The sequence below is a fragment of the Mugil cephalus genome, chromosome 7 (assembly GCF_022458985.1).
Source record: "Mugil cephalus isolate CIBA_MC_2020 chromosome 7, CIBA_Mcephalus_1.1, whole genome shotgun sequence".
Lineage (NCBI taxonomy): Eukaryota > Metazoa > Chordata > Actinopteri > Mugiliformes > Mugilidae > Mugil > Mugil cephalus.
The window spans coordinates 3,178,942-3,204,050 of NC_061776.1; the positions used below are offsets into that span (position 1 = coordinate 3,178,942).

The 25,109-nt window shown below is 45.7% G+C and overlaps 1 protein-coding gene across 10 annotated transcripts in view; it reads left to right on the top strand.

Annotated features, from left to right (window-relative positions):
* LOC125010895 (discs large homolog 1-like protein) overlaps positions 1 to 25,109 on the top strand; it is a 56,998-nt gene that overhangs the window by 16,673 nt on the left and 15,216 nt on the right. For 4 of the 10 annotated variants that reach the window (XM_047589810.1, XM_047589811.1, XM_047589813.1 and 1 more), the window contains 8 exons: positions 10,961 to 11,125; positions 12,513 to 12,662; positions 20,264 to 20,317; positions 20,834 to 20,884; positions 21,397 to 21,521; positions 22,814 to 22,983; positions 23,780 to 23,916; positions 24,065 to 24,209. In XM_047589810.1, coding sequence (XP_047445766.1) covers positions 10,961 to 11,125; positions 12,513 to 12,662; positions 20,264 to 20,317; positions 20,834 to 20,884; positions 21,397 to 21,521; positions 22,814 to 22,983; positions 23,780 to 23,916; positions 24,065 to 24,209 — 997 coding nt within the window. Of the gene's footprint in view, positions 1 to 6,534; positions 6,953 to 10,960; positions 11,126 to 12,512; positions 12,663 to 15,748; positions 15,964 to 18,913; positions 19,202 to 20,263; positions 20,318 to 20,833; positions 20,885 to 21,396; positions 21,522 to 22,813; positions 22,984 to 23,779; positions 23,917 to 24,064; positions 24,210 to 25,109 lie in introns of those variants that run through there. The other 6 variants (XM_047589816.1, XM_047589817.1, XM_047589818.1 and 3 more) reach the window with 4 other exon arrangements.

The following is a 25,109-nucleotide window of genomic DNA, read 5'->3' on the forward strand; positions in this document are numbered from 1 at the left end:
GAAGGTCACATGACTAGAGTCTAATAATGGACCAGGATCGGGACCTGATCTGATCCTGGTTTTCTGATGATCCATTAATGTCCAGAGACAAAGGGACAGCAGTCCACCTTCATCTGAAGGACTCTGTTGGACTTTAGTGGACTCTAGTGGACTCTATTGGACTCTGTTGGATGTAGTGGACTCTGTTGGACTGTAGTGGACTCTAGTGGACTCTATTGGACTCTGTTGGACTGTAGTGGACTCTGTTGGACTGTAGTGGACTCTAGTGGACTCTGTTGGACTCTGTTGGACTCTGTTGGACTTTAGTGGACTTTAGTGGACTTTAGTGGACTCTAGTGGACTCTATTGGACTCTGTTGGACTTTAGTGGACTCTAGTGGACTCTGTTGGACTCTAGTGGACTCTAGTGGACTTTGTTGGACTGTAGCGGACTGTAGTGGACTTTGTTGGATTTTGTTGGACTCTAGTGGACTGTACTGGACCACCTATGGGAGAGTCTTTAGGGGACTTTAATATCTTTTGGAGTTTAAGTCTTGGAGGAAACGTCTTCTAGGAACCCAACCAGTCCAGATGTCTTGGTTTCATCTTGGCCCTTTGTTTGGACCTGGATCTGGACCTGGACCTGGTTCGGTGGCAGAGAGGCTGGAGCTGTGCTGAGGTTCTGGACCGTCATGGTGGTGGTTCTTTAGTGGACTTGAGTTCTGGTTCATGTTCAGGTTCTACAGGTTTCGTTTTTCCATCCATCCTCCATCTGTCCCGTTTGTCGCCATGGTTACGGGAGGTGGAGTCGGTTACCATGGAGACCAGATCTCATCAATACATCAGACACTAGACAGGTTTGATGATGAAGAGGAGGTGTGTGTGTGTGTGTGTGTGTGTGTGTGTGTGTGTGTGTGTGTGTTCAGTCCTGATTCGAACCAGAAGAAGAAAAACTGGAAGAAGAAGGTAAAGAACCAGGAGGTGAAGAAGAAGAACCAGAAGAAGGAAAAGCAGAAGAAGATTTGTTGGAGGATTATTCAGTGATACTGTGGAGGACGAGAAGAAGAAGGTGGAAGAGGATGTGGAGAATAATGTGATGGAAACAACCACCTGACCTATAATAAAGCTCCTCCCCTCTAGTCCGTGGGTGGAGCTCCTCCCCTCTAGTCTGTGGGCGGAGCTCCTCCAGCATTGATTCAATAAGAAGCTCCTCCAGTGTCTCCAGGTTTCTTCCATCCAGTGTTTTTATTCAGATCTTGTGTTGATGATGTCAGAGTCTGAGTCTCCAGCTCATCCCAAACATTCTCTCTGGGTTCAGGTCTGGACTCTGGTCTGGACTCTGGTCTGGGTTCAGGTCTGGACTCTGGTCTGGGTTCAGGTCTGGACTCTGGTCTGGTCTCATGGTCCCTGAACCTCTTTCTCTCTCTGAGCCCCATGAATCCTGGTGGTGTCATTGTTCTCCACTAAATGAGAAGTGGAGTTTGTAGGGAAATACTTAATACTTAACTTAATTTTCGTTTTGCATAATTTAATGAAATGCTTATTTATTAATTTTCTTAATGGAAGTTTGCAGTGAGATTTTCTCCAGTGTTAAACTGTATTTATTGTTATTGACACCAGTCTAACTGGTTAAAACCTTTATTAACATTAGTCTGATGATTGGTACGAACTGCTGATCAGTGTAATTTTAATATTAATGGTAGTTGAAGCATCTCCGTTGACCTTTAGCTTCTGTTTTCATCATATTTATTTATTTTTTTATTGTTTATTTGTTCAGAATAAGCTAATAATGCCTTATAAAGCCACAGCTAGCTGGAAAATAACAGCTAGTTTGTCAGAGTTGGATAATGGGAAACGTCCTTGGTAATGGTGCGTTTGAGTTATTGTCTTTAGCTGGAGATGGATAAACTGAACATGTTTAAGGTGTGTAAAGGTGGAAAATGGCTTCCAAAGCTTCCTGGATAACACAGAGGATCAGACTCGTTGACGGGAGGAAAATAGAAAGTCAGGTTTCTGGTTTTCTGGGATCAGAACCCTTCAGGCCGTCGTCCCTTCTCTAAAATCCCTTTAGTCCGACTGTGATCTCCTGTCAGCTCTGAACCCCACGGCCTCTTTCTCCGAGTAATATGACTTTAGACTATGTGGAAATGGAGGTAAACATTCTTAGGTGTTCGTTTATCAATCGTCTTCAAAATAAATAACCTGTCAACATAGAACTTCCACCAAACGGACCTCGATACCGGGTCCAGAACACGCAACCTGACTTAGAATTTAAGAAGAAAAGATTCTGATGTTTCAACATTTAATCAGTTGAAATGTATCAAATATTGTTTTGTGTTTGTTTTTTAAATGGTACCTGTCTCCATCTAGTGGTGTAATGGTGGTATTACAGAGAACAAACACAATGCAGCCATCTGTGACTCTTACTTTAGCATTGCTATGTAGCATGTAGCCTTGGTGACTCTTACCTTAGCATTGCTATGTAGCGTGTAGCCTTGGTGGCTGGTAGCTTAGCATTGCTATGTAGCATGTAGCCTTGGTGGCTGTTAGCTTAGCACCGCTATGTAGCATGTAGTCTTGGACCCAGGAGAAATAAAATGTCCAAAGGTTGAATTGTGTGAACGTTGCCTCCTGTAGTGAATCAGTAGCATTTTGGAGCCAGATTCACTTTAAGAGGTAAAAACCCAACGTGGAGGAACTTTGGGTTCTTTGGTTTGATCCTAATGTCCAGATGGAGAGTGGACCTGGTTCTGTTTCACTAGAACCTTTGGAGAACATGTGAGCTCTGTGGTGTTTCTAGAAGCTCTGGGTCCAGGTCTAGTCCAGGTCTGGTCCAGGTCTACACCAGGTCTAGTCCAGACCAGGGTCCGTGGATGATTTTACTTGTTTCACTTTTGTAGATTTTAATTTTCAATTAATTACATTTGATTTGTTTTCTCTAAACATTTTCAGTTACATTCATATCATTCTGAATTATTTTTCATCTTTATTTCTGGATTAAGAAATGGTTTCATTTTTTTGTATATAACTATTTTTCATACTTAATATTGAATTTGTAGGAATCACCTTAAGGTAAAAATAAGGAATTTGTTTACAAATTATCTAAATATGATAGAATCAAGTTTTATTTCTAGATTAATAATAATATTCATATATTTGTTTACTTTTAAAATATGTAGTCACAAATATTTATAAATATACCACATTTAAAATAATATTAATACTATCGAATTTCTAGATAAATAAATAAAAAACTAAATTTGTGTATTTTGTCCTGAATTTTGGTAAATGAATAAATCAGAAGATTAATTCATTTACCAAAATATTTAAAGACAATAGAATTAAAATAAATTATTATTTTTATTATTTTGTTTTAATTTTAATCAAAATATGATGTACCATCAGTCTTTATTTGAACAAGGACAGAAATAAAAAACAGAAATATTTAAAATGTTAAGAATACATTCTGTTTTAATATAAATAATCAGTTAATCAACGTAAATGCCTGATCATATGTAGAAATATTCTTCGATTTTTTTTCTAAATTCATATTGTAAAGAACTGATTAACAAAAAAATATAAATTCTCCTCAAATATTTGGCTCCGTATCAAACAAACAATAAATATTTATTGAAGCTAAATGTGGAATAAACTGAATTCTGAGGGTGTGCTGCCCTCTGCTGGTCACAGCTGGCGCTTCAGACTGAGGGATAAAGTGAATATGTAAAACAGTTTGCAAACCTCATGTTTTTTTGTTTTTTATTATTATTATTTTAGACCAGGAAACATTTGAATAATTTCAGGATCATTTTTATGGCCTCACGTCTGTGTCTCTGGAGGTTGATAGTTAAATAGTCAGAGGTAAATAACCACAAATATATCTGATTTTACTGTAATGTCATGTAAATGAGGTTTACATGATGTTAACATTACGTTATTGTTTTCAATATTAACAGATTTATCTCTGGGGAAAATAAAGTGATTAGTTAATGGCGGCCATTTTGGATGCTGCTACCAAAAGCGTGCAAACAACAAACCATAGTCAGTATAAAGATGGACCAGCTCCTCTAAAGTGAAGCCAAAACTAGTAGAGCTCCCCCTGGTGGCTGGAGGCTGCAGTATAGGTCATGAGCTCCACCCCCTCCATGTTAGTGGGCGGGACTTGGGCCAAACTAAAATATGCATCAGATATTTTTCTTTTCTGAGGATAGTTTCTGTCATTTTAGGGGGTTAATATAATGTTGATGAATGTAAAGTTTTCTTGGGATAAGTTTCGTTGTAGTTTATGTGTCGCTACAGAAACAGGATGTGACATAATGGCAACCACAGCTTACCATGGCAACCGCTCAATAAAAAGGTCCCGTGAGAGCTATAAAAACTACTACTCAAAATGTGTTCAGTGTATAATCCAACATTTCCTTGTAGCTGGAGGAGGTAGAGCAGTGTAGGGACTAAAGAAAACGTGGCGTCCATGTTTATATACGGTCTATGGAGGAGACATGTTTAGTCCATATTTATATACAGTCTATGGAGGAGGCGTGGAGTCCATGTTTATATACGGTCTATGGAGGAGACATGTTTAGTCCATGTTTATATACGGTCTATGGAGGAGACATGTTTAGTCCATATTTATATACAGTCTATGGAGGAGACATGGCGTCCATGTTTATATACAGTCTATGGAGGAGACATGGCGTCCATGTTTATATACAGTCTATGGAGGAGACGTGGCGTCCATGTTTACGGTCCATATGTCATATTTATATACGCTCTATGCTACAAACAACAACACACGGTGAGTTTGTAGTTTGTGTGATGAGCTTCAGGGTAAATTTAGAAGGAGTCTGTCACATCTGAACCTGTCAACTGTCATCAGTGTCAGTGCTCTACTGGGTGGGAGGGGGTGTTGTTTTTTATTAAGTTGTGGGGGCTAATCTCTAGTTTGATACTGATGTTGTGGGGACAAGTTTTTCCCTGTGTCAACAGTTTTGAGCTTTGGAACCCGTTGAGATTCGATTTTACAGTCATGAGTCATGAGTGTGTGTATTTTTGTCATGTAGCTCCGTGTGGATGAATCTAGAATACTACAATACCCATGAGCCTCAGCTGCTGATCTGTCGAGTGTCAAGAGAGTTTAGTTTTCATCTGAACATTCAAACACACATTTTTTTTCCAAAACAACATGATGACGGTAGCTCCCCCTCACTTCCTATTCTATAAAATAGACACAATGCAGCATAATTCCAGACTAGGACTAGCTCCTCCTCTTCCTGTTTTGCCTTTTCCTCTTTAGCTTTGTCTCCTCCCTTTCCTTTTTTAATGCCTTATCTTCTGGTTTTAACTCCTTCCTTTTTTATCTGCTCCTCCTCCTGTTTTGTCTGCTCCTCTTCCTGTTTTATCTGCTCCTCTTCCTGTTTTGTCTGCTCCTCTTCCTGTTTTGTCTGCTCCTCTTCCTGTTTTATCTGTTCTCCTTCCTGTTTTATCTGTTCCCCTTCCTGTTTTGTCTACTCCTCTTCCTGTTTTGTCTGCTCCCCTTCCTGTTTTATCCGCTCCCCTTCCTGTTTTGTCTGCTCCCCTTCCTGTTTTATCTGCTCCTCTTCCTGTTTTATCTGCTCCTCTTCCTGTTTTGTCTGCTCCTCTTCTTGTTTTGTCTGTTCCTCTTCCTGTTTTATCTGCTCCCCTTCCTGTTTTGTCTGCTCCCCTTCCTGTTTTGTCTGCTCCTCTTCCTGTTTTATCTGCTCCCCTTCCTGTTTTGTCTGCTCCCCTTCCTGTTTTGTCTGCTCCCCTTCCTGTTTTGTCTGCTCCCCTTCCTGTTTTGTCTGCTCCCCTTCCTGTTTTGTCTGCTCCCCTTCCTGTTTTGTCTGCTCCTCTTCCTGTTTTATCTGTTCCTCTTCCTGTTTTGTCTGCTCCCCTTCCTGTTTTATCTGTTCCTCTTCCTGTTTTGTCTGCTCCTCTTCCTGTTTTATCTGCTCCCCTTCCTGTTTTATCTGCTCCTCTTCCTGTTTTGTCTGCTCCTCTTCCTGTTTTGTCTGTTCCTCTTCCTGTTTTATCTGCTCCCCTTCCTGTTTTGTCTGCTCCCCTTCCTGTTTTGTCTGCTCCCCTTCCTGTTTTACCTGTTCCTCTTCCTGTTTTGTCTGCTCCCCTTCCTGTTTTATCTGCTCCTCTTCCTGTTTTGTCTGCTCCTCTTCCTGTTTTATCTGCTCCCCTTCCTGTTTTGTCTGCTCCCCTTCCTGTTTTATCTGCTCCCCTTCCTGTTTTGTCTGCTCCCCTTCCTGTTTTCTCTCCTCATCACTCTGTCCTACATGTCTCTACCTTCCCTGAGGATACTCTCTCTCTCTCTCTCTCGTTCGTTCATCCCTCCTTGTTTCCGGTGAGTCATGTGACCACCCTCCCTCCCTCTCTCTCCCTCTCTTCCCCCTCCTCCCCCCTCGAGACCAGTCACTCCCCCACAGTGGAGAGCAGTAAACTAAACATCACTCGCTCGCCCGACTCTCCTCATCACCCTTCAGTCGTCGCAGAGAGAGGGGGAGGGAGGGAGGGAGGGAGGAGGTCAAGAGGGATATATTCTACCAGAAGAAGAAGAGGAGGAAGAGGAGGGGTCAGCAGAGAGGAGGAGGAGGAGGAGGAGAAGGAGGAGGGAGGTTCTCCCTGAATGAAGGAAGAGCTCTGGGAGTCGTTTCCTCTCCACCGCGATGGAGCGACTCGAGGAATGAGGGCGGATGGTGAGAGCAGGAAGCAGCAGCAGCAGCAGCGATGGAGGAGGTGGAGGAGGAGGAGGCGAGGCAGGAGGAGGAGGAGGAGGTGGGGGGAAGAGGAGGCGGAGGAGGAGGAGGAGGAGGCGGCTGTCGGCCAACTGTCCCGGCGTCGACAAGATGTCCCCCAGCATGAAGAAGGTGGAGTGTTTCTCCCCCATGCTGTGCCACTGCAAACTGGCCTGCACCAACAGCACCATCTCCCTCATGTTCGGCTGTAAGGTGGGTGGAGGGGGAGGAGGGGGAGGAGGAGGGGGAGGAGGGGGAGGGTGTGAGGAGTCACGGCGAGTGCGTCGCGTTGGTTGGAAGTTTCAGGAAATGATTTGAGAGCCGATCGTTTATCAGATTCACAGTAGAGATCATCTGTGATGTTCTTTAAAAAACCGCCTACACTTCCCACGATGCATCATCTCAACCCTCCAGGTGTTTTCTGTGCACGGTCTAAATTAGATTTTAAAATGCTTAAGGTTTTTAGCCTCTGTCGTTTCCTTCATATCCTCAGTTTTTGGTTTGTATCCTCTTTAAAATCTAAAATACTACATTTCCCATAATGCTACACATTACCTGCCTTTTATATTTTTATCAGTATCAGAAAATTTGTAAAACCTCTGGATCCTACATTTCCCAAAATGCATCATCTGAAACCTCCAGGTGTTTTCTGTGCAGGTTGTAGATTAGATTTTAAAATCTTTCAGGTTTGTCAGCGTCTGGTGTTTCCTTCACATCCTCAGTTTTTAGTTTGTATCCTGGATCAAAGTCTAAAATGATCTGGATCCTACATTTCCCACAATACATCATCCTACCTGCAGTTTTTTTATACCCTCCCTGATCCTGATCCTGATCCGTTGACTCCAGTCTACAGGTGTGACTGGGCACAGAAGTTCAGACTGGATTGTAAATAGACGTCAGGTTATATCTCAGACCGTCTGTCTCCTCTGGATCAGATTTGGACGTTGTTGTCTTCAGAGGAAGACGTCCTCTGTCCTCCAGGTGGAGGTGAACCTCTGAGTCGTGACTCTCCTGTGTTGGTCCTCGAGTCTGTCTGGGGGTTTGGTCTCTTAGAACTGAAGAAGCTCCTCAGTTGAGGCGTCTTCCCTGAACTCCTGTTACTTTAAATTCTTTTTCTAAACCGTGACCTGGAGACTGGAGGATAATTGTTGTTGTTGTTCTTCTTTGGTGGTTTTATCAGGTCTGACTCCAGCCAGTCTCTAGTAAACAGAGGAAGAACAAGTGGTCTGAGAGGTCGCTGCTAGCGCTGAGCGTTGTTGTTACATGAAATGAGACAAACAAGATGCAGCGTCCACTCTTCTGTCCACTGTCTGAGTCTTTGTCTCATTTAACTTCCTGGTCAGTCTGTGGTCGGTCTGTGGTCGGTCTGTGGTGGGTCTGTAGTGAGTCTCTGGTCGGTCTGAAGTGAGCCTCTGGTCTTTCTCTGGTGGGTCTCTGGTCGGTCTGTGGTCGGTCTGTGGTCGGTCTGTGGTGAGTCTCTGGTCGGTCTGTGGTCGGTCTGTGGTGGGTCTGTGGTCGGTCTGTGGTTGGTCTGTGGTTGGTCTGTAGTGAGTCTCTGGTCGGTCTGTGGTCGGTCTGTGGTTGGTCTGTGGTTGGTCTGTAGTGAGTCTCTGGTCGGTCTGTGGTGAGTCTCTGGTCTTTCTCTGGTGGGTCTCTGGTCGGTCTGTGGTGAGTCTCTGGTCGGTCTGTGGTCGGTCTGTGGTCGGTCTGTGGTCGGTCTGTGGTCGGTCTGTGGTGAGTCTCTGGTCGGTCTGTGGTCGGTCTGTGGTCGGTCTGTGGTCGGTCTGTGGTCGGTCTGTAGTGGGTCTGTGGTCGGTCTGTGGTCGGTCTGTGGTCGGTCTGTGGTGAGTCTGTGGTGGGTCTGTAGTGGGTCATGTGTGATTAACCTCTACTGTCTCTAACAGACTCGCTGACAGTCTGGATCCTGGTCTAATTAAGTCCATTGATCGTCCACCATCGACTCCACAGCCACTCGATAGATTCAATCTGTGGAGCCACGAAAATGTTCACGATTCAGACCGAGAACCGGAAACAGTCAGTCAGGAAACAAACAGTCAGTCAGGATGTTCATCAGTTCATTTTACAGGTTAGAGCCACAGACTGAATATAAATATAAACATTAATATTAATGTCATTGAGCCACTGATGCTCTAATAACCTCCACAATAAAAACAGTTCACATTTAGATTATTGAAAACATGTAAATGTTTGTGTGTTATTTTACTAAATATAAAGAGTTAAAACTGATCAAACTGTTGGTATTTACTGACAACGTCTCTGTTATTTATAGGAGGAAGAACTATTTAGGTTCTTATTGAACATCATCATCATATGAACTGAAACCATCACTGAGCAGAGAAATAACTGATTTTTTATGTTACTGTTGTTCCTGCAGACGAGCTCTGCTTTTATTTATTTAAAAAAAACAAACACATTCTTCTTCATCCTCTTCCTCCTCCTCTTCCTCCTCCTCCTTTTCCTCCTCCTCCTCTTCGTCCTCATCCTCCTCCTCTTCCTCCTCTTCCTCCTCCTCCTCTTCCTCCTCCTCCTCTTCCTCCTCATCCTCCTGATCATCCTGCTACATCCTCTTCATGGTGATGCTCCTATTTATAGCAGCTTTTGGCAGCAGGAGTCGGCACAGTGTCTCCTCCTCCTCCTCCTCCTCCTCCTCGGCAGCTCTCAGAAATGAGGAGGAGGAGGAGGAGGCGGGAATTGAACCTATAACCCGATGGTTTCTCTCTCTGTCGTGACGCCTCCTGATGTGTCTCCATCTGTTGCTCTGTGGTCGTTACCTGCAGACGTTAAAAACCTCCTCTATGAAGTTTGACTCTATTCGTTCACATGATTCATGAGATTTTTTCCTTCCTCCCCCCTTCTCCCTCCCCCTCTCCCTCCCCCACTCCTCCTCCTCCATCAGATGCAGGATAATCCAGTTCCTCTGAAAGTTTCTCAGAGCAGCGTTTTAATTTAATCTCTTGAGTCTTACCGTGAAACTAGAACCAAACGGGAGAAGATTAGTTTCATCTCCGACCTGAAATTCCTAGCCTCCCAGCTCCTAGCCTCCCAGCTAACAGTAGCTCCTCCTAGCCTCCCAGCTCCTAGCCTCCAGTTCTCAACAGCTTTAATTAATCTCTTGATCTTCCGTAGACCTCCAACGGAGATTAGTTTCACTCAGACAGAGTCCTGAATTCCTAGCCTCCCAGCTCCTAGCCTCCCAGCTAACAGTAGCTCCTCCTAGCCTCCCAGCTCCTAGCCTCCCAGCTAACAGTAGCTCCTCCTAGCCTCCCAGCTAACAGCAGCTCCTCCTAGCCTCCCAGCTAACAGTAGCTCCTCCTAGCCTCCCAGCTAACAGTAGCTCCTTCTAGCCTCTCCGCTAACAGTAGCTCCTTCTAGCCTCCTATCAGTGAGTCTTTATCTGGTGAACAGACATTTTCCACCGTGGTTTCTCAGCAGTGATTCATTCAGGAAAGTTTCATGACCTGAACTGTCCAGACTGTGAGTCACGTCTATCGTGAAAGAAGCAGAGTGATTCTCTGTCGGCTTTACCAGAAACTTTAACACATGTACGTCTGTAATGGAGAGAATTTAATAAAATAAAAAACTAAAACCAGACCAGTGAAATGTGCCTGTCAGACCGTGTTCAGGGCAAAGGAATCCTGCCTCTTAAAAGTATGGACTGTAGAGAAATATGGACGCCACATCTCCACTTCCTCCAGACTCACCAAGCCCCGCCCACAGCCCCGCCCACAGTTGCTACAGACTCTCTAGAGTTTTCCTTTAATTAATACTACATGTTGCTCCACCAGCTACAAGGAAATGTTGGAATATACATGGAAAAATTCATTTTTACAACCCTCATGGTCGCGCTGGTCCTCTTTACGGAGTGGTTGGCATGGCAACAGCTGGTTGCCATTAAGTCACATCCTGTTTCTGTAGCGTCGAATAACAAAAAACAACTTATCCAAAAAAGTTATTAATTTATTAATTATATTAACTACCTGAGGTGACTGAAACCTTGATAAAAAAAGTATTTAACGTGTATTTTACGGTTTTAGTTTGGCCCAAGTCCCGCCCACTAACAAGGAGGGGGTGGAGCTTATGACCTGTACCGCAGCCACCAGGGGGAGCTCTACTAGTGCTGGCTTCACTTTGTGGGGAGCTGTTCTGTCCATGTTTGTATTCATATTTATATTTGTTGTGTGTTTGTGTTTCCTGCCGTAGAAGTACAGGCACCAGGATGAGGACTCGTCCCCCCAGAACCAGAGCTCCCCCCAGCTGACGGAGGAGGCGGGGGGGCCGGAGCTGGTCCAGGTGGCCGAGAAGAACCTGTCCCAGATCGAGAACGTCCACGGCTACGTCACACACGCCCACATTTCACCTATGAAGGTATGAAGCTGCTCTGAAGCTAATGCTGCTAACAAAGCTAACACCACTAACGCTGCTCCAGCCAAGGACTTCCTTCCTTCCTTCCTTCCTTCCTTCCTTCCTTCCTTCCTCTTTCTTCCTTCCATTAAATATGTATTTTTGAAAATAAAAAGCTTTTCAGTGATGAATTTAATGATGAATAATTAATAATAATGATAAGTTATAAACATTGTTGAAGCTAAAACCATGAAACTATTGGGGAACATGAGGATTAACGCAGCTCTGCTGCCACCGTGTGGTAGAAATAGAGAACTGTTCCCTTCCATTTTTAGTTTTTACTTTTTTAAACATCTGACAGGAGAAAATAGGTTTAATTCACATTCTCTCCTGATCATTATTTAAAAATTAAAGTTAAACTAAGAAATAAGATTTTAAAAAGTGAAAGTAGAATAAATGTTGATAAACCAGAGAAAAGAAACTATTATGAAATGAATTTATAAGTTGGCTCCTTCCTTCCTTAATCTCTTCCTTCCTTCCTTGTTATATCAATATAAGTCTTTTTGGTGTTTTTTTTAAAGTGCTGGGGACACATGTGGAGACACATTTTGATGAAGACATGGACTTAAAGAGGGACAGGGGACGAGACCAGTGTAATAAATATAGAAATAATATAAAACCTCTGTGGAGCTTCTCAGACTAAATGTGTTGTCCTCTAACGTCCATAGTTGTGTCTCTCAGAGGACAGTTGACACTTTCTGACACCTGTAGTTAGTTTGGAGAATAAAAACTATATTTTTGGGGCAGAAATGTCCCGTCAGGATTTAAACCAGATGAACTGAGCTTTAATGTCATTTAATCCTTTATGATTCGTAAGAGACGAGAGGTGGAACTGATCGTTTCTGGAGTTTTATCAGATGAAACATTCCTCTGGGTGGTTTTTCCTTTGGGTTGATTCCTCCAGAGCTAAACCACTTGGAGAGTTTGTAGAAAGTCTCGTCTTTAATAAGAGACTGAGACGATGAACGAGCTCATGAACAAACTTCACTTTGCTCTGGTTTGTTTTTCTCCTGCTTCTTCTTCTTGTTTTCAGAAAAGGATAAAGTCCTTATTCCTCATGGTTTGTACGTTTGTCTGTCAGATCAATAAAATCATATATATTTATATAAAAGCAGATAAAGACTAAAGCCCCCCCCCCCCCCCCCCCGATTGTCTCTGGATCAGTTTTATCTGTAGCTCCAGTTATTTACTTATAAATTACAGACGTGGACTAAGATCACAGATGAGACTAACGGGGCTTTTGTTGTATGTTGACGTTTGCGAGACTCTGATGTCCTCCCCCCCGTCCTCCCCGTCCCCCCCCCCCGTCCTCCCCATCCTCCCCCCCCTCCTCCCCCGTCCTCACCTGTAGGTAGCGTCTCTGGAGTGCATCTTTGACGGTTCTTCAGCGTTAGGACACCACCACCCGGAGCTCCCCTCCCCTACGCCCTCCACCCTTTACCCCCACGGAGAGGACAGCCCCCTCCCCTCCTGCTCCTCCAACCCCTACCCCCCAATCCAGGTAACCCCCCTCACCCCCTCACCTCCTCACTCCCCCCTCCCCTCACCCATTCTCACTCCCCCTGTAGCATCACAGCCATGTTTGTTGGACACCTTTTCACACCTTCATCACATTTTCATCCTTTTTAAACTCAAATTTGTGGAGTCAAAGCTCGACTATGAAGAGCTTAGCTTAGCCTAGCCTAGCTTAGCTTAGCCTAGCTTAGCCTAGCTTAGCCTAGCCTAGCTTATCTTAAGAACTAATTTCTACTCTGGCTCTGAAACATCTGGTTTATTTACATAGACACATAAAGAGTTGAGTTCTCAGCTCCTCTGGTTCAGTTTGGTTTGGTTTGTAAATTATAATTTGAGTTTAAATCCTGGATGTGACTTTTAGCCGAGCTAACGTTGGATTGTCACCAACTCTAATGGAGGCGCTGCAGGAAAAATCGTAATGATAAAACCACCCGAGATCCGCGAAACATTCCCGGTTCTCAGATGGTTTTATCTCCACGTTTTTTCCTGAAGTGCCTCTGTCTGGAATAAAACCAGTTCTTCTAGAAGTAGAGATTCACTCTGAGTCTACGTCATCGTGAACGTTGTTGTCGCTTTAATAAATCTCCAGATACAACTCAAGATCCAAACAAGGCATCGACCGTCGAGTCTTTCAACCAAACATTCAGAGTCTGTTTCTCGTTCAGTTTTCTAAATCATTTAGAGACTTTTCGGGTTCAGACTCGTCCGTCGTTTTGGTCAAACCGAAGCTTGGTTAATGCTCCTGCTACAGATCTACGCTGATGTCGTTGTGCGATTTCTAACCAGCGGCTGCAGGAAATGGGAGGAGCTTACAACGTTAAAAAAAACACGGTCCTAAAACGTGTTGTCCGACTCCGCGGGTCCACGACGGGTCGGAGGATGAACCTGGAGCCGACGTCTCAACGTTTACTGAAGGCGGAGACGAAACGAACCAAAGGAGATCTGGACCAGAAGACAATGAAAGGAGAAGGTGTCAAACTGAACCTGGGGACGACCAGAAGACGTCAGGACGAGGACGTAGCGAGTTCACTGGGATGAGTGGTTGTGAAATAAAGATTGATTTGTGTCCTGAAGGAGTTTAAAGAAGAGGACCTTACGACTTCATCTCTTAATAAAGTTATATTTCATTTTAAGTTTCTATGTTCTTCATGGACGCAGCGTCACAAAGAGACGCCAGCGATATTCTCCTCGGCAGCGTCATGGCAACGGAGGACGGGGGATATGGACAGAGAAAGTCCAGACTGGAGGAAAATGGAGGAGGTGGAAGCTGAAGATCCGCTGAGGGAGGGGGTGAGGGGGCCGGTAGTAAAACGTTGGTGTGAAGGATTTACAGCAGCTCTGACGTATATTTAGAGCCCATGAAATGACTCTGCTGCTGATCCTGCTGCTTCATCCTCCCAGTCCCAACGGCAGCAAAGCATTCTGGGAGGACGGGCTCTATTTATAGCCCGGTTACAAGGAAACATGAAAAGTTGTGGCGGGTGAATTCCAGGCCGAGAAAGTCACACAAAAAAAAATCTTTATTTACTTCATCTCTATCTTAAAACTAGAGCTGTCAAATTATGAAACGATTAATCAGTTTAATCTCAGGGTCGATGACGATTAGTTGCGATTAATCGCGATTAAATCTCCTTCATGTTTAATCTCTACTGATTCGTTTCATTGTTGATGATCAAACAAACTCCAGGAAGAAGAGAATATACCTGCACTTAATGTGTTGATTAAACACAACTCAACACCTTTTTGTGTCTTTTCTTTGTCCACCATGTGTCCACATTAACGTGTCCCTGTTGCTACGGAGACAGACTAACTTGTGGACATTGTCCAACCAGAGGAGAGCTGACGCTTCTTATTGAGAACAGTGTCTCCCAGTGAACAGTGGCTGCAGGAGTGGACACATATTAGCAGCAGCATTGGCAGCTTGTCTTTGTCTTGGTTTGTCTTGGTTTGTCTCCAGCTGTTAGCCGCGTTAGCCCAAGTGCTAGCAGAATCCCGGACTAACGTATGCTTGGCTTGGTTCATGTGCTGTTTGAAGCTGGAAAGAAAACTCCTTCCTGCAGAGTGTGATGATACTTTATGTGTCTCCACTGGTCCCTCTTGGTGTCTTTGTCCTCAAATGTCCCATGGAGAGGACCAACGTGCTGTTTAGCGTCTTCCATCTTTATGGGATGGTTCTGCTGCCTGTCACTACCGGATCAGCTGGTGCTAACGCTAACGCTACTTGGACAAACTGAGACACGTTCACAGTCGTTCTGCTGCAGACGCTTCACTGGGTTCAAATATATGAACATATTATCATGACTAATCATTTATTAATTTATGTTATTATTGATCATAAACCGATGTGAGAGTGATGTTTGTTGCTGTTGGACATCGACGTAGACTTCGGTGTTTTGTCAGCGCAGAGTTGTGCACCAGTGTTGTTTGTTAATAGAAGCGTGTGAAGCTTTTTAAAGTAGTGTGTCGAGGCTGGAGCCCTGTGGAACTCCACCAGGAATCCCTGGATGTTTGCTCTTTATTCCTCACGAGAAGCTTCAGAATCTTTAGAGATGAATCGAAAAAAACGCACAGAGAAAATGTTCAAATTTAGTTTTTTATCAGATAAAAAAGAAAAAAAGGCTCAGATTTGAATAAGATTAGATTTTATATATAATGTTTTAAATGAACCTTTGTGCAACAGTGACTGTGGGAAACGATAAGTAATGAAAATTAAACCATAGAGGAAGAAAAGGAGGAAGGTTTCTATTCTGCAGACGAAGGAGGCGACTAAAACTTGGTCTGTCAGACGGAGGTCGACGGAGACCTGAGTGATTCTCCCTCCTCCTCCTCCTCCTCCTCCTCTTCCTCCCTCCTCCCTTTCTTCTTCTACTTCTTCTTTTTTTATCCGATGTCGAGGGTTTACCGTCGATCGCTCGTAACTGACGGAAGACGACCTCCTCCTCCTCCTCCTTGTTTGAGTCTGAGAGGAGGAGGAGGAGGAGGAGGAGGAGGAGGAGGAGGAGGAGGAAGAGGGGACACAAGGTGGAGTAGAGCCTCCCCCTCCCCTCGCCTCCCCCTCCCCTCCCATCGTCTGCTCTCCAGCAGCCAGCATATTCTCAGCCTGCAGCAGCAGGAGCGAGAGGAGGCGCAGAGGAGGCAACGCCGCCACCACCTCCTCCTCCTCCTTCTTCACCTCCTCCTCCAGGAGCAGCAGCAACATGCTCAGCTCTGTGTGGTACGCTAAGAAGATGGGCCGCCGCATCATGGGAACCCTGAGGAGAACCAAGAGGCTGCACCGGCGTCTACTGGTAGGTCACCTCCTCCTCCTCCTCCTCCTCCTCCATGCCATCATACAGAGGGTGAAGGAGGTGTTAGGGGGAGGGAAGGAGGCGCTGCACCGTGACTCATTCTGTGGCTGCTGCTGTGAATGTGTCGAGGTGTAAAAGTTGCTGCTGCTGCGTCACGTCGGGAGGATTCATCCTCTCCTCAGACGCCTTGACAACAAACCGAGTGGTTTGGAGGAGGAGGAGGAGGAGGAGGAGGAGGAGGAGGAGATGTGTTGGCTCCGGGACGACGGAGGAGTTTTATTCGGTCTCGTCTGTGCTGGTTTTCATATCAGCGAGTTGCAGCTGCAGCAGCGTCGTCGTGTTCAGGGCAGATGTGAAGAAACCTCTGCAGTAGCACATGCCTTTCCTGGCGTTGCCTAGCAACCTCCAAGGCTCCCGACATGCAGCGATACCCCCAACGCCTCCTCCTCCTCCTCCTCCTCCTCCTCTCCTCTTCTCTGTCTCCTCTTCCTCCTCCTCCTCCTCCTCCTCTACCATACACATGTTAACATACACGAACGCTGGAAACACGTCGTCTTCCTCTTCTTTGGATTTTGCTTCTTTATTATAAGAAAAGAAAAAAAAGGTCTGTTAACATCTGGATTTAATTATGGCTAAAGACAATAATATTTATATAGTTCTCTTGCATCAAGAGCCAAACATTGTGAGACCTTTGCTTCTGGATATTTGGGTCTGGATCCAAGTCTGAGCTTTCAGTAAACAACTTCCTGAAGGAGAAGAAGAAGAAATGGAAGAAGAAGAAGAACCAGAGCCAGTGGTTGTAGCTGTGCAGTGATGGAGGTGTTGGTCAGTCACTAGTCTGATGTTTGGTAGGAAATCATCTAAACACAATCCACTCTGCTCAGAGGCTGCAGCAACACAACAACAACAACAACAAACACAACGTTTAAAGGCACAACACTTCTTCTTCTTCTGTGGTTTCTTGTCAGTGTTGATCTTCTGGTAGTTTGGGTCTCTTGTTGTTGTTGGTCAGTGAAATGCATCCTGGGAGTTGTAGTTTTGCTGCTGATCCGTTGAGTCTGAGCTCTTTCTGATCTTGTTTGTGTGGTTGTGAGCAGGACACTGAGACGTCGGGGTTGTTTGTTCCATTCCTGATGCTGCTTTGAGTTCGTTTTCTTTAGCGTGTGACACCTTAACGGAACATTTTTATCCTAAAATGCTCTTGTGGTTTTCCTGATAATAGTGTGACATGAAGAGTCTGAGACGTCTTCTAGAAACACAACGGCTTCATTTCATTCGTCCACAGACACAAGCTTCATTCTTCATCAGCTAAAAGACGTCAACGCAAAAATATGAATCTGTTACAGACTTTACTGGAGATTAAAATCTACACGGAGAAAAAGAATAAATATGAACTGAAACTAGAAACTAAAAACTAAACATTGATACCTCAGACAGTTTGTTTTTATTTAACAACAAAAGCACTTTTCTGCTCAGAGACTATGAAGAGCTGCTGTTAGCCCAGAGACTAGGAAGAGCTGCTGTTAGCCCAGAGGCTAGGAAGAGCTGCTGTTAGCGTAGAGGCTAGGAAGAGCTGCTGTTAGCCCAGAGGCTAGGAAGAGCTGCTGTTAGCTCAGAGGCTAGGAAGAGCTGCTGTTAGCCCAGGGGCTAGGAAGAGCTGCTGTTAGCTCAGAGGGTAGGAAGAGCTGCTGTTAGCCCAGAGGGTAGGAAGAGCTGCTGTTAGCTCAGAGGCTAGCAAGCGCTGCTGTTAGCTCAGATGGTAGGAAGAGCTGCTGTTAGCCCAGAGGCTAGAAAGAGCTGCTGTTAGCGTAGAGGCTAGGAAGAGCTGCTGTTAGCCCAGGGGCTAGGAAGAGCTGCTGTTAGCTCAGAGGGTAGGAAGCGCTGCTGTTAGCCCAGGGGCTAGGAAGAGCTGCTGTTAGCTCAGAGGCTAGGAAGCGCTGCTGTTAGCTCAGAGGCTAGGAAGTGCTGCTGTTAGCCCAGAGGCTAGGAAGAGCTGCTGTTAGCCCAGAGGCTAGGAACAGCTGCTGTTAGCTCAGAAGCTAGGAAGAGCTGCTGTTAGCGTAGAGGCTAGGAAGAGCTGCTGTTAGCCCAGGGGCTAGGAAGAGCTGCTGTTAGCGTAGAGGCTAGGAAGAGCTGCTGTTAGCCCAGAGGCTAGGAAGAGCTGCTGTTAGCTCAGAGGCTAGGAAGAGCTGCTGTTAGCGTAGAGGCTAGGAAGAGCTGCTGTTAGCCCAGAGGCTAGGAAGAGCTGCTGTTAGCCCAGAGGCTAGGAAGAGCTGCTGTTAGCCCAGAGGCTAGGAACAGCTGCTGTTAGCTCAGAAGCTAGGAAGAGCTGCTGTTAGCGTAGAGGCTAGGAAGAGCTGCTGTTAGCCCAGGGGCTAGGAAGAGCTGCTGTTAGCGTAGAGGCTAGGAAGAGCTGCTGTTAGCCCAGAGGCTAGGAATAGCTGCTGTTAGCGTAGAGGCTAGGAAGAGCTGCTGTTAGCCCAGAGGCTAGGAAGAGCTGCTGTTAGCTTCGTGGCTGTTTTTATCATGCCAGTTTCTTGTGGCGCCATCGTCTGAACAAATGTTTCAGTTGGTGTTTCTGTGAATGAGAGGAGATGAGACCTGTCAGAATAAAAGCCTCCAGCTGTGAGCGTTGGGGCGTTTTATTTTGACGGGGCGTCAGTAAACAATGAAAGCAGGTCATGTTTTCATGTGGAGGCTTAGAGAGAGAATCTGAATGAAAGCTAACGCTGCCTCTGGACGCCGGCTCTGAGTCCGGGGGGGTCGACATCGATTATTCATGCAGCAAACTGGAGCTGACCCCCCCCCCTCCACCCCGCCCAGCTCCGCCCCCTCCGCCCCCCATGGTGCTGACACGTGGCGCATTATCTGGCAGCAGACGATCCACAGAGAGTGGAGCGTACTGAACCAGGAAGCATCGTTCCCTGAGCCTCGTCCAGTCTGGGACCAGCTCCGGCCCGGGACCATGACCACGCACTACCCCCGCCACCAGTTCCCCCCCGAGACGCCCGACGCCGCCAGCGAGCGGCGGCTGCAGGACACCATCGCCCACCTCCACCCGCTGCAGAGGCAGCACGCCATCGAGCTGCACCGCCGCGCTCGCAGCCGCTTCCTCAACCTCAGGGACAGCGTCAAGAAAAGTCCGACCAAGAGCACGGCCAAGGTGGGCGGAGGCGGAGGCGGCGGCGGAGGAGGGGGCCGGACGGAGATCCCCTGGGTCCCCTTCGCCTTCACTAAGGTACCTGAGGTCAGGGCGCCGGCGCCGGCTCACGTCCTCGACTGAAACCTCTGGAAATGAACAAATGAGAAAAATCAAACCAGGTCTGGACTGAAACCGAACCCACGTCCGTTTTAAACCCGTTTAGACATTTAACTTCTTAGACCGTGTTTCAAATCCAAGTTAAAATGTGTAAAAAAGTCCCTTTTTCCTTGTTTTTAATGGAGAAGAGGCGTCGTGACGTCCTCAAGAACAGATATTATAACAAACATAACACTCGTTCTGTGTTGAATTAAGTTTTAAAAGTGAGGAGAACGTTAAGGTTCACAGCTTTAATTAATGATCCTCGGTTAATAATTTAAATGTTTAACGACATCATCATCTTCATTTATTTCCTGGTCTTCGTCCTCTGGGCTCAGAGATCCTTTGCGTTGGGGAGCGTTCACTCCCCCCCCGTCCTCTGGCCCCTGGACCGGACCCCCCAGCTGAAGTGGGGCTGGAGGATCGATGCGCTCGATGCTCTAATTTTAGCGGCCGCTGGTTTTCCATGGAGCCCGTTCAGCGTTTCTGCTGCTGCTGATGTTACGTAACGGAGGTCACTCCTCTTCCTCTTCGCCTCAGGAGCGACCGACACGGTTTCATCTCTGTTGTCTCTGGGATTTAATGTCTGTAGTCAAACTAAAACATTTATTAGAACCGTAAAATATTTAATATGTTGTATTATTGTAAAACAAATTAAACATTTACTTATTTATTCTTCTTTATCATTTATTTTTATTTTATTATTCAAACATATAATTTGTTTAAACACATATTAAATATGTACTTAAACAAATTATTTTCATTATTTTATTGATATTTAATCAAATTATTATTTATTTGTTATTTTCACATTTCATCTTCCCTCCATCTGTCCCGTATCCATTTGTATCGCTGTGTCCTTGCTAACCTCTGCTTCCTGTTAAATCCTCCACACGGAGTGGGGGGCGGAGCTAAGCATTTGGGGCGGGGCTTTGTATTAAGGGGCGGAGCTGTGTGACAGGTAAAGGTTTATTTTTCTGACATGTTGTCTTCTCTCCTCAGGCGAATCCTCCTCCCGTGGTGGTCAACACTGAGAGTCTGGACACGCCTCCATATGTGAGTCCAACGTTTCAGTTTGCTATGCTATATGCTATGTTTGCTATGCTAACCCTTCATTAGCATCGCCTTTAAAAATACTCACCATGCTACTCATCGTTAGCTCCGTTAGCATCCATGCGGAGTGTTACTACATTCCTTTTCTGTTTAAATTGTAAATAGTATTAAAAATGAATTAGCGATACCATGCTAACCATTAGCATTTTCACTCTCACTGTTGGCTCCCATGTGTTGGTGTTCCCAGTTTCAAATTCTAATAAGAATTAAGAATTAGCATTGCTATGCTAGCCATTATATAGACCATTAGCATCCCCTTTAGCTTTGACAGTGTCGCCGTTAGCATCCAGAGCATTAACATTCACGTTCTATTAAGAACTGAAAATGTCACCAAACATCACATGTAAATCAACTGCATCAGTCGCTCCCATTGGCTGAGGTAGTTTACCATGGCCCCGCCCCTTTCCTGTCCCAGTGTGAAACTCCTCCCCCTTTTTTAACCCTGTGGTTTATGTTCAGGTGAACGGGACCGAGGCCGACTACGAGTACGAGGAGATCACGCTGGAGAGGGTGAGACGCCGCCATCTTTTTATTTCTCTCCGCTCAGAAAAAAATCTGAAGCCGTTCATGTTAAAACTGTTCACTTTGTTTGGTTTCATTCTTTTCAGCTCAACCTCACATGTGACTTTCCTGTATTAAACTGTGTGAACACGTTGGAGCTAAAACCAGACTAGAACCATCAGAACCAGGAGGAACATGTTAGAAAACCACAAACATGTGGAACCAAACATTTCTAGAACTTAGAATGTAAATCTAACCTGGACATTTCTAAAGCTGATCAACACATTTAGTTATTTACAACTGTTTCCATTAAAACTATTTAGGACCATGTCCACAACTATCAGGTGTCCAACCAGTAATAATGTCTGAATGTCTCTAAACTGTCTCCATAGACTGAATATAGCCTCAGTCTCTGGGTTATATTTATGGTCAGATTCAGGTTCACACTCGTGCTTAGATTCTGGTTCAGGTTCAGATTCTGGTTTACGCTGGTTTACACCGTTGTCCGTCCTCGTCTCCAGGGAAACTCTGGTCTGGGCTTCAGCATCGCCGGTGGCACCGATAACCCCCACATCGGTGAAGACCCCAGCATCTTCATCACCAAAGTCATCCCAGGAGGAGCCGCCGCCCAGGACGGACGCCTCAGGTGAGACACCTGAACACACTCACTGGTGGAGGAGGAGGAGGAGGAGGAGGAGGAGGAGGAGGAGGGAGGAGGAGGGAGAGGAGGAGGAGGGGCAGGAGGAGGGGGAGGAGGAGGAGGAGGAGGAGGAGTGGAGGTAGGAAGGAGGAGAGGGGGCAGACGAGGGAAGACAGAGAAGAAGGAGGAGGAGGGAGGAGGACGGGTGAGAACGAACACACGAGGAGGAGGAGGAGGAGGAGGAGTGGGGGAGGAGGAGGAGGAGGAGGAGGAGGAGGAAGGGGAGGAGTCTGTCTCCAACAGTAGAAAGTTGAACCTTCTCTGTGTCCTCATTCATAATTGAGCAGATAAAGTCTGACTCACCTGGTAAAATGAGGATGAGGCTCAGGTGTCTCCGCTACCTGATCGTTGCCTTTAGCATCAGCATTAACAATCACATTAGCATCTCATTGGTACATCAGGTGGTGTTCCTGGTGATGACCAGTGGGGGGCGCTGCCGTGTCTCTTTGGCATTGACAATCATTTTGGCGTCACCATTAGCATCGCCGTTATCTTCCATTATAGCCATTAGCATGATATTCTATTCTGTTTAGATTATAAATATAATTTAAAATCAAATAGCGCTGATGCTAGATGCTATTAGCATCAACATAGGTATCACCCTCATCATCACCATTGATAGCACCATGCGCATCACCATGGATATCTTTATTAGCATCAGAATTAACATCCGTTTTAGCATTAGCACTAGCGTTAAGATTAGCATTTGAAGTAGCGCCATTGGTATCGCTATTAGCATCAGAATTAATAGTCACATTAGTATTGGCTTTAACACCAAGATTAGTGGCACCGTTAGCATTGCCATTGGTATCTTTATTAGCTTCTCCATTAGGGGACTCACCATTGGTATTACCATTAGCATGTCAATGCTAATGTAGGGGCACTGCTGTGTCTCTTGGTATCGCATTTAGTATGGGCAGCGGGGGGCGTGTCTCTGTTAGCTCAGGTGTGTTGTACCTGTGGTGACCAGCGGGGGGCGTGTCTCTGTTAGCTGAGGTGTTGTACCTGTGGTGACCAGCGGGGGGCGTGTCTCTGTTAGCTCAGGTGTTGTACCTGTGGTGACCAGCGGGGGGCGTGTCTCTGTTAGCTCAGGTGTTGTACCTGTGGTGACCAGCGGGGGGCGTGTCTCTGTTAGCTCAGGTGTTGTACCTGTGGTGACCAGCGGGGGGCGTGTCTCTGTTAGCTCAGGTGTGTTGTACCTGTGGTGACCAGCGGGGGGCGTGTCTCTTGTGTTCCAGGGTGAATGACGTCATCCTCAGAGTGAACGAGGTGGACGTCCGGGACGTGACGCACTCTCGGGCCGTGGAGGCGCTGAAGGAGGCGGGGTCTCTGGTCCGACTCTACGTCCGCCGCAGGAAACCGGTCTCGGAGAAACTGATGGAGATCAAACTGGTGAAAGGACCCAAAGGTACGACCAAAACATTATGACCAGCTGACTGCCCGTCCTGTGGGAACTGGGGGACGCAGACCTGATCTAAAAACAAGATGGACGTAGACGTTCCTTTAAAATATTATATAAAATATTCAGAACAAAAACAGACACAACCTCATCAGTCCAGATGAATTTCCTACTGGATCACACACGACTGATCTCTCACTTTGACAAACATGGACATTATTCATCTGTCATCTGTTCCTGATTATTCACAACCCTCGGTTTCCGTGGAAACGTGAAACATGCTGCACTATGTCTGTGCATCGTTTCAGCCTCAGGACACAGGACCGACACCCAAAACTGTCTCTCTCTGGGTCAATAAATGCTGTTCACGAACGCCAATGGCGCTAGTAGAGCTCCACCTGGTGGCCGGCTGAAGTCCAGGTCATAAGCTCCACCCCTTTCATGTTAGTGGGCGGGGTTTGGGCTGAACCAACGACGGATGGTTTCTGTCCTTTTTCAGTAGTTGATATAATGTTGATCAACGTTCAAGTGTCAACTTTTCAGGATGAGTTTCAGTTTAGTTATTTGACGCTATAGGAAACAGGAAGTGACATCATGACGACGGCCAGTTGCCATGACAACGGCTCTGTAACTGTGGGACCTTATTTAAAATGAGTCCAGTGTATGATCCAACGCGTCTGTGTAGCTGGTGGAGCAGCAGAGAGTTGGATTAATTAAAGGAAAATGGTGGAGTTGTATTTATTTACTGTCTCTGGTCTTCGTCCGTCCCCCCGTGTCTCTGTGTCTCTGTGTCTCTGTGTCTCAGGTCTCGGCTTCAGTATAGCGGGAGGCGTCGGGAACCAGCACATCCCAGGAGACAACAGCATCTACGTCACCAAGATCATTGAAGGTGGAGCTGCACATAAAGACGGGAGGCTGCAGATCGGAGACAAGCTACTGGCTGTAAGGACTCATCACACCTCTGATGTAGACTCACGCCGTGACCTCATTAAATATCGTGTATTAAGCAGATATTCAGGACATGTTGGACATTGAATGAGGCCGGACTGGTCCCGGTCTCTGCTGTAAACGCTGTGGTCTCTGGGTCCAGGTGAACAGTTCTTGTCTGGAGGAGGTGAGCCATGAACACGCCGTCACTGCCTTGAAAAACACTCCAGACGTGGTCTACTTGAAAGTGGCTAAACCCAACAGTGTCTTCATGAACGACGGCTTCGCTCCCCCCGACCTCACCAACTGTGAGTGACCACGGATCTACAGCCACTGCAGAGCATCACAGCATAACACCCTCACATCAGAGAAACACTGCGACGTATATCAGACAGTCTGAACAACTCAAACCAGGCGCCATGTTTAATTAATATGTAAAAGGCTTAAATATCCAGTGTCTCCTTCCTTTAAATATCTTAAATGAGCTGTAAAATCACCTCGTCAGTCATGGAGCTGTGTTTAGCTTCTCCTCAGCCTCCGTGTTCATCCATCACCGTTAAAAGGTTCAAATTACTCAGAAAAACTATAAATACTATTAAACTAGTCTCACTGTTATTTAGTATTAGCATTATAGCATTAGCACTTAGCCATAATAGCCTAGTAGTAACCGAGGTAAAGTTACTAAGCCTTTAGTCTAAATAACTAGCTAGCATAAGACTAGCATAAGGCTAGCATAGAGCTAGCATAAGGCTACCATAGAGCTAGGCTAACTTCAGACTTCATTCATGTGTAAAGTGGTGTTTCTGAGATCAAGGTTCACATTAATGATGGTGTGACTTTATTTTTCTATATAAAATCTTAACAAACGTCAAAGAGAGACATTGACATTTACCTCATCACATAATAGAGAGAAACCAGCTGACGTCCAGTTCTTCCTTTTAATCTTCTGCTCGATAAACGCTGGAGTTTCTCATCTTTCCTGATCCACTTTATTCTCTGTTATTGCTGCTTCTCTCTGGGTGAATATTGGTTAGATGTGAAAACATGTGACCAGCTCAGAACCAATCAGCAGAGAGGGACGATCAGATGCTCCGCCCTCTCTCTCTAATACACGACTCTGACGACTAAAAACTCTTTATTAAGTCCAGGTGTGTGAATGGAGCCATATAAAACATGTTCTTACTGAAGAATGAACATAAAGGACTGAA